The 8898-nt window shown below is 40.0% G+C and overlaps 1 protein-coding gene across 1 annotated transcript; it reads right to left on the reverse strand.

Annotated features, from left to right (window-relative positions):
- Window positions 1-718: 718 nt before the first annotated feature.
- On the reverse strand, window positions 719-8409 carry pa2g4a (proliferation-associated 2G4, a). The gene is made up of 13 exons (XM_061069040.1): window positions 8271-8409; window positions 7065-7193; window positions 6710-6815; window positions 4824-4893; window positions 4636-4728; window positions 4128-4191; window positions 3839-3917; window positions 3624-3702; window positions 3365-3498; window positions 3004-3098; window positions 2783-2910; window positions 2636-2689; window positions 719-2140 (listed from the first exon to the last, which is right to left on the reverse strand). Exons 1-13 carry the CDS (start codon window positions 8350-8352, stop codon window positions 2081-2083), a joined length of 1173 nt encoding a protein of 390 aa, XP_060925023.1. The 5' UTR covers window positions 8353-8409; the 3' UTR covers window positions 719-2080.
- Window positions 8410-8898: the final 489 nt, after the last annotated feature.

Here is an 8898-nt window from a genome sequence, read left to right on the forward strand (position 1 = left end):
GTAATGCATGACATAACATATTGTCATTCATTGCCTAGTGTGGAATGCAGTATAATGCACACAATACAAATCCTGCAGAATGTTATGTGTAATGCACAAATCATTCTAATAAAAATATAGGGTTAGGGTTTGATTTTTACATGTATCATCAGCAAAACAGTTAAAATAACTATGAAAAACTAACTGATGACAAGGTTATTTAATGTTACTATTATTGTATTATTGTCATAATTAATACATAAATAAAACCAATTGTAAAAAAACTAAGAAAAATTGTCTTGTGTTGCTGTGTTGTGTTGTTGTGAGCACTAGCACACTAAACCATTCACACTGATGTGTTTAACTCCAACACTGTGTTAATTGATCAGAGCCATGAATCCTGTATCTATATTCAGAAAGACATACACAGGTAGATGTTATCTTACTTGTAATATTTATATAAGATAAGATAAAACATATTTCCAAATATTTACATCATTAAAATATTTTGGACAAACCATTATCTTCACATCCCGCTCTTCTTTGTACAATGATTGTCTGCTGGTCCAGGAGTTTGTTTTTCTTCTACCTTCACTGTCCCCATAACTCGCTTACAGATACTGTTCTCCATTACATTTTAAATCTTAAATCCTTATTGTTTGAACATAAAAAGGAAGCAGTCTTGATATTTTGGTTCAAGTATTCTAGATTTTGACAAAGACCTTCACAGAAAACAAACAACCTATGAAAATGTTTTTATTTCATTCGATGTAAAGTTCCATCAACCACTGACCAAACAAAGCAGAATTTCACTTTTCTTGACACCTTGAACTGTTGACAAACCCAACTCAACACAGTCACTGTTCTTTAGATGAAGCTCCGACCTTAGAGGATTTGTCACTGGTCCAGCTTAGCTTCTGTTCTCAGGTGTCACAATATGAATGATGTATCACAAATAGAAAAGGCTCTCAAAACTGGAACTTGAAGGTTTCTACCTTTTCATAAAGTTAAAGGGAAATGGCAGTAAACGTAGCATATTATTCCTGTAAGTCAAAAATCATGACAATTGTGTGTGTGTGTGTGTGTGTTTTTTTTACAGTTAAATATTCTAGTCTTCTGCTCGGGTTATTACCTTAAAAACATCTAGTGACTAAAACTTTTAGTTTCATCAAAACATGTCATCAGGTCATGATGATAGAAGGGTAAATGTAATCCCTCACTACAACTAACTCTGTAGCAAAACAAACTTGTGTAATACATTCCTTTTCAATGTTGAGTTACATTTATGGAGTTGCCGTTGTTCATCATCGGGACAAATTCACGATTCAACCCTTTACTGCATGGTGTGATCAAGACAAATTTAGATTAAGACACATATGAAATGCTTTTGGTCTTTAACAATGTAATATCATCCTTACTGATTCACACACAAAAGTATGTGAATCGTTTAACCTCCAATAAAACATAAGATCAAGTATAATTTTAAATTATTGTTTGAAAAACATACAAATAAAAATAACTTTGTTGCCAATGGAAAAGCACATGCAGTACTTCAGTTGAAATGTCACATTGAAGAAACAGTGAGTCCCTCGTGAACTCAGACAAACAGATGTCTTGACAATGAGATAACAAATATGACACCATTATCTATTAACTAACCTTTTACTCAGTTTGGTGTCAATAACACAAACTCCCATAAAAACACTGGGGAAGCTTCGGTTTTACTGAAAACTAAATGTCTTCTGCAAATAGTTCAAACATGAAGAGAACCAAGACATTTTTAAATTTACAAAACCTGGCTCAATTTACACATTTATCATTTGGCAACATGTCAATTCTAAATGATTTGCAAATAGTCTTTAATTCCTGTTTAAATTAGGCGAGAATGCATCATGTTTTTCTTCAATGCTGCAAAGGGTTAAACATGTCGTCCACGCAAGATCCTTCAATACCAACATTTTTCATGAATTCCTCAGTTTAATTGGTGTAATTAACACTAGGGGGAATGACTGACAGACAGTGTGGAGCAGTTTGTTGTGTCTTCTCTTGCTTCTCTGTGTGGTCTTGCATGTGTTGAAAGGCAGTGTGTAATTAGTACAATTTATCCTGCTGCTTCGGTGTCAGCTGGCTGACCAGTTGCATTTTCTGCCGTCTTTGAAGCCTGTAAGACGTGGAAAAAGATCAGAAACAGATCAATTAATTGAGGTAGTGTTAACCCCTTTTTCCACAGGTCAAAAAAACACGTAACATTTGGCTTTTGTCTGCCAAAGGAATGGATACAATCTACAGTCGCTCCCAGGTCAAATGACTGTAGTAAAGACTAGTTTAACCTGCTCCTGCTATCAGTGATGGAAAGTTGGCACCCGTGTGAATGTTCTAATTTGGCAAGACAGCGACAGGAGAGAGTGCCTCAGTTGTCAGTGCTTTGGTGACATCGAATTCTCTACTGACTATGGGATAAGGAGTCACTCTTTTTTACTCTCGTTTGAAAACCCTGCGTATACTCGCTAATTTTGGTTTAAAATAGGAGTGTGTAGGTTCTGCAGCTGGAAGAAACACTTCAGTGGGTTAACGGTAAAACAGCAAGATTTCATGGTACACACATGAGGCCTGTGAGCTCTGGATCACTCCAGCAGCGATTCAAATAACAACTCACCTTCTTTTTCTTTTTCTTCTGTGTTCTACGGCTTGCAGAGCTCTGTAGTAAAGTCTATGGAAAAGAAGAGACATTTCAGAATAAAATGTTTTAATTTCAGTTTGTGATGAAGGAGCTGCAGGTAGAGCCAGTCATTCACAGTCTCACCCTCAGCTCTGGGTCCTGAACTTCATGCTCTGACTTGTAGGACTCTGGATTGAAGGGTCCGTTGGTGATTCTGTGAGGCCCGTTGGCCATGAGCAGCACTGTGAATTTAAACTGAGCTACAATCTCTCCTGATAGAAAAAGACGCAGAAAGACAGAGGTGGTGAATAAAAAGAGAGGACAAATAATGTAAAATAGGAAGGTGCTGTTGAAAAAAGGCTCACCCTCTTTCTCGTGCAGTACACTGAAGGGCTGTAACAACTCATGTTTGGCACACTCCATCACACCCAGACGGGCTTTAGCCTCATCCTCAAATGCCCTGATGGAAAATGTATGGTGGCATTAACTAAGAGCTTGAAACCAAAATGTTCCACCGGTTGTAAATCTACAGAAAACTTCAGGAGGGGGTGAATTAGGTATAGCTGCGTTCAGACATGCACTGAACTCCGGTGATATTCCATACTTTCTCTGGAGAAAGTTCATGTGTGAAGGCAAATGTCAGAGTGACAGCTTCCAGATTAGATCAGTCATACACGTTGAGGACTGCAGGTCAAGTCTGAAAATGGATAAGTGCGGTGTTCGTACCGGAGAGTGAAAGGCATGGCATCAAAGCGTCTTTCCACTTCACTGAAAAACGTTCGGGAGGTTTTCATCTTCAAGCCGTACTGCTTACTGGGGTCCCGCTTGTAAATGGTGGTCCTCAGACCTCCATCTCTGGCCTGGATGTAAATAACAAGACAGTAAAAACAATAAATGTCAATTCTTTACACCAAAGAACTTTTTGGCTACAGAGGAAATATGCACTTTCAACAGCACAGGCAAAAAGAAACAAGGGGACACTGACCTTCCCTTCTCCAGTGCTGATCAAAACGTCAACAGCAAAAACTTCATGTACCTCAAACTCCGCCTTCTCGTGGTCTTTCCTGAAAATTCATAAAAAGCACTTTGTCAATAAAAGCAATTCAAATTATAAACTGAGTTTTAGCATTTATTACAATTCATAACACCCACAGAATGCTTTAGATTTCTCCTCCTTGACTGAAATGTGACTCAATGTACCTTTGCTGGTCTGACGGATTTTGGATTATGGTCTTCTCTCCATCAATGACATGTTGTTTCAGCTGATGAGACAGCATCCCTTTGAAAACACAAAGGCAGGCAGAGAAAAAATGTAATCAAAATTGGGGAAAGTGAACAGACATACCTGTAAAGTGTTACAGTCATCATTTATCTTCCTATTAAGTAAACACATCCATTGAGATTCAAGAAGTAACATTAGGGAAAAGCCTAATTCAAACATTAACTCAAGATTTTCAAAGAGGGAGACAAATTTTTAACATTCACTTACCCTCAATAGGTGAGCATTTGAACGACTGAGCAATCTTATTCCAGGCTTCTGTCACCTGAGTGTTCTGACAAAGAAAAAAATATCATTAAGTCAACAAGCAAAACGTAGATTTAACTGACCAATTAAAATACAAGAACCTAAGATCGAGCATGCAGACTAAAGAAAGACTCATTCTGGCTTGTATTTGAAACCATATCCAAAACACTGGATGAGCTGCAGTGTATTACATGACAGATCTGCTCAAAAAGAGGATTTCAACAAACAAACACACATTGCCCGAGTTTTAAGACCCATCAAAAGCCACTGTAGTTTGTCATCTCTGCAAAAAATACTAAACAGATTTCTAATAAACTTGCTGGAGGGATGGGGCAGGCCAGGTCCTTTTTTTCTTTTAGAACAAGAACTAGGTTCATGTGAAGGATTGCTCGGCGGAGGTATGTGTTCTACTGATTTCTAGTCAAGCTTGTGTTGGTGAAGACTGTGACGACTCCGAGGTGGTTAAATCTACCTTGTTACCGGGTTTAACCAGGCGCAGAGCTGCTTCTGCACAGAGATGAGCCGCTGTGACTACGTCAGCTTTACGTCCTGTGATGGGGTTCTCCTGCAGAAATAAAACAGTGAGGAGGACATAAAAGCGAGTTCAAACAAGAATACACAAGTATATATATATTAAAAAAAGAAGAAGAATAAACTTACCTTACTGGCTCCAACAACAAAGCTGTGAGCTACGTTGGCAATGAAGCCATCGACATGAACCCCCAGATCTCTACATAAAATAAGACGAAAAGAGGATAGAGTATGAAGTTACGCTAAAACAAAAGTTAACTGATCATGTGTCAAATTATTCCACTTATAACTCCTATCCAGTCAATATTATGTTGATGCAGGGGCCAATCAAATCAACTTTGAATGGACAAAATATCAACTATGTTGCACTTTGGAAAATTAAACTAATAAAAAACTGAACATAACAGAAGGTCACACAAAAATAAATCAATATCATCCGTTATGATCATTAAACGGCGGATATAATCCAAGGTGAATTTCATTTTGACCGTACATCAGCTGGAACACAGTGAAGGAATTGTGATTCAAGGGAGCAGTACTTCAGACGACAGTAAGTTGAACAGACATGGCCAGACAGTTAGGATATGAAGGAAACATACAAACCTAGTGTGCGTAACCACATCCCCATGAAGCATTACACACACTTAAAATCTACATGTAGCACAGAGGACATTACAGGCGACAAAGACATTGGTGGCAATACAACAACTGAGATGAGCTGACTTTCTTTTTCGAAGCACAGCATCGGATTAGAAAAATCTGATAAAAGGGGATTTGGCAGATGGATGACCATCAAAACTCAAATTAAACATATCACTCAGAAGACATGAAAAACACCTGACCTAAAAACATCAAATTTGTCGTTTGCCACACAGGACAGACAGGAAGACAAGCAATTAAGCAAAGTTCACAGAACATGGTTTTCAGTTTCATAACTCGTTGACAAAAGCGCTCGATCTGCAGCCAGGAATCGCTACGTGTGAACGATTAGAGAACAATCGCAGATGTCGGAGTCTGCTACAATTCCAGCCAATCAGAGCACAGGAGAGGGTTAAGGGGATGAAGGTACGGGTCATGCACAGTGGGGGGCTGAAATCGATCAATAACCATGCATCTAATGGATAGGGTAACACTAACTCAACATGGCTTAAATTAACTGGATCGGGTTGGGACAGAAAAATGCATCACGAGTCGCTCTGCATTCTTTACATTTGTGATGACCATTGAAATGTTTCACCTCCTCCAACAGAAGGAACAGGAGGATTCACCACGACACTTCTCATGAGTGCTTGAGTGATCAAACGTGATTTGGAGACCAGACCTACTAGTCAAGAGGCTTCTCCTGGGGAAAGATTGTGTAGTGTGTGACTAGGGTTGTAAAGGAGAGGGAAAATATATTAGCATGCTGATTGAGGATTGTTCATCTGTTCATCTAGCCTATTTCCATTCATTTATCCATCAATTGGAAAATATTTTTACAGACGATTCCAATTGTTTGGCTAACTATTTATATCTCTGGCATTGCATTAGTGTTTTTTTACAAACTTTTTTCTCATCTTATTCTACAGAACAATGCCACGTGCACTTTCTCATGTGTGGAGGCATTTCACCCCATCCAATGTAGAAGGAAAGGCTGTGTACATTTGCAAATACTGTGCAAAGACCTATGTTAAGAATGACAAATCAGCCTATGAGTTTATTCCCGTTAATTCCCGTTAATTCCCGTATATTCCCGTATATTCCTGTTAATTCCCATGGAAAGTTTCCAACTTTGAAAATTCCCGGAATTTTGCAACCCTATGTGTGACCCCCGACGGCTGTGAGCTGGGAAGTCACAACAGCTGCAAGATTCCTGATCACAAGAGAGCAAGTCATGTAGTGTGAACTTAGCTTTACTGATGAAACAGACAGAAGACCTGAGATATCACATCACAGAGAGATGGGAGGACCAAACACTGACTGAAGACACACGAGGGAGGGAGAGGGGGGACATTGTTGCAGAGCGTGGTGCCTACATTTTGACCAGATCCCCATCTTTTAGTGTGTATTCAGAGTCACTCTTCAGGGGAGAGAAGTGGCAAACACAGTTATTGACTGAGACGCTGGTGGGAAAGGCAATGCCTAGAAGAAGGAAGAGAGAACCACCAAGTCTTCATTTGGAAATCATTCACACGTTTATCAAGAAATCTAAACAAGGAAGGTGGGAGTGACATTGGAATCACACAATGTTACACTGTCAAACACCTGTGATTTAAAGTAACAATAAACTGTGGATTTCCAAAACACTCAAGCAATGGTCTGAGTGACTGCATCTATGCTCTTCTGGATGAGTCCACCTCAGCTCAGACAAATTGGACCCTCTTGACTCACCTTTCTTCATATCCTTCTCCTTCTTGAAGACCTTTCCGGTCTCAGCCATGATGTACGCGTCCCCCTTCTCACAGAGGCTGAGAACAGACACCCCAGGCGTGGCTGCTCCCATGACCAGACGCAGAGCCTCTGGGGGAGACAAACAGCAAACGATACAGAGATGCAAGAGCAGAACAAAGTAGAGCCGGTGCTGACATGAATGTGCTCTAGATGCTGTGATGAGACCAGAAACAGCGAAACGATGCATTTCAGTTTGTTGACCTAACGCTCATCCAGTGCCAGGCTTAGCTGAGGGGCTTAGAATCTTACAACACAGATATAAATTTATCTTTAGATAAAATATATTTTTAACCTGAGCCAGGTCATACAACAATGATTACAGTCGTCACTTCTATAGAGGGTTAGTAGCATTCATCAGATAAAGTATATTATATAAGTTGTTGTTCTTGTAAATGCACAGGTATTTGATAAGTACTTGGTATCAGCATCGAACCATCTCTAATATAATCCGCAAGCAATGTTACAAATAAAAATATCACAATATATGTATTAATATAATAAAATCTAAATACTGGATGTGTATACCATTTTGGCATCAAAGTAATTATGTATATTGATTTGTTTGTGTGTTCACTGTACAGGATTTTGTAGTTCTTTTATCTACTAACAGCTCCTTCGACGTATTTCCTGAAAATATTTTGTGTTACAATACAAACTGACCCTGTGAAATGAAATCAGAGTGACTGTGATCATCCATATCTATGACTCCTGATGCCTTCTACACCGGTGAATGAAGAAAATGTATCTTAATGCATCTTAGACAAAAATCCAAGAAGTATCAAACTTCTGGTTCAGCAAAGGGCACACGGATGTTGGCACCTGAGTGAGGTTAGATCCTTCCAGGTGCAGCACACATTCAGCCTGCAGCAGACAGGTCAGGTATCTACCAGATGAAGACTTTGTTAAAGACAAACTGACATGTAGTTCAGCTTGGTGCTGTCAGTCAGAGAGACAGAGGTGTCCACATCTACTGACTGCTGATCTTTACAGGTGGGACTGGGTCACAGACTGAGCTAGCTTGTTGGTCAGCAGCTATCAGAGGAGCTAGCATGAACTAAAGCAGAATCAGCTGCACCTGCTAGCAATCCGAGGATAACAGGTCCTCTCTCCCAGTCCCCACCAAGCTGCTGGTTCCCAGTGACTTACGGTTGGCGATGTCGCCCCCCATCTTGTACTTGGTGACCACCAGGTCCTCGGCTATGGTCTGCTCTTGCTCGTCGTCGGACATGTTTCGGCAGTGAAGTTTCCGTCGCTCCTCAGCCCGCAGGACCGCGACTGTGTCCCGGCTGCTCGGCTCAGCTCTGCCCGCTGCTGGCCTCCAGCTGTCAGGCAGGCCCCGCCCACTACACGCTCCTCACGCCAAAAACGTAAACACGCTGCATGATCATGGATGTTTGTAAGAAGTTTTATCATAAAGTAATATGTCTCTGATACTCTGGGACCTGGTGTATCAAGTAATTATCCATCAAGTCATTATTCTTTGTTCAATACTTCTTATACAAAGACTTTCAAAATGATCTTCAAACAAATGTCAGATACCCACATGGACATTTAAACAGGCTTCGTTAAATATTATTATGGCGGAATTACTAAATGGTTCTAATGGGTTGAGAGCCAAAACCTTGATGTCCATCCATCCATGCATCCATCCATCCATATATCCTTCCATCCATCCATCCATGCATCCATGCATCCATGCATTCATCCATGCATCCAACAGAAACTGGGGCTCAAAACTACGACAGGAGTGGTGATGTAAACAGATTTCAAACCA

The sequence above is a fragment of the Limanda limanda genome, chromosome 4 (assembly GCF_963576545.1).
Source record: "Limanda limanda chromosome 4, fLimLim1.1, whole genome shotgun sequence".
Classification (NCBI taxonomy): Eukaryota; Metazoa; Chordata; class Actinopteri; order Pleuronectiformes; family Pleuronectidae; genus Limanda; species Limanda limanda.

Coding starts and splice junctions, on each gene's coding strand:
- pa2g4a (XM_061069040.1), bottom strand. CDS start 8,352: ATGTCCGACGACGAGCAAGAGCAGACCATAGCCGAGGACCTGGTGGTC. Junction 6,816..7,064: donor GGAGAAGGATATGAAGAAAG/GTGAGTCAAGAG, acceptor TCCTTCTTCTAG/GCATTGCCTTTCCCACCAGC. Junction 4,729..4,823: donor TTGTTGTTGGAGCCAGTAAG/GTAAGTTTATTC, acceptor TTATTTCTGCAG/GAGAACCCCATCACAGGACG.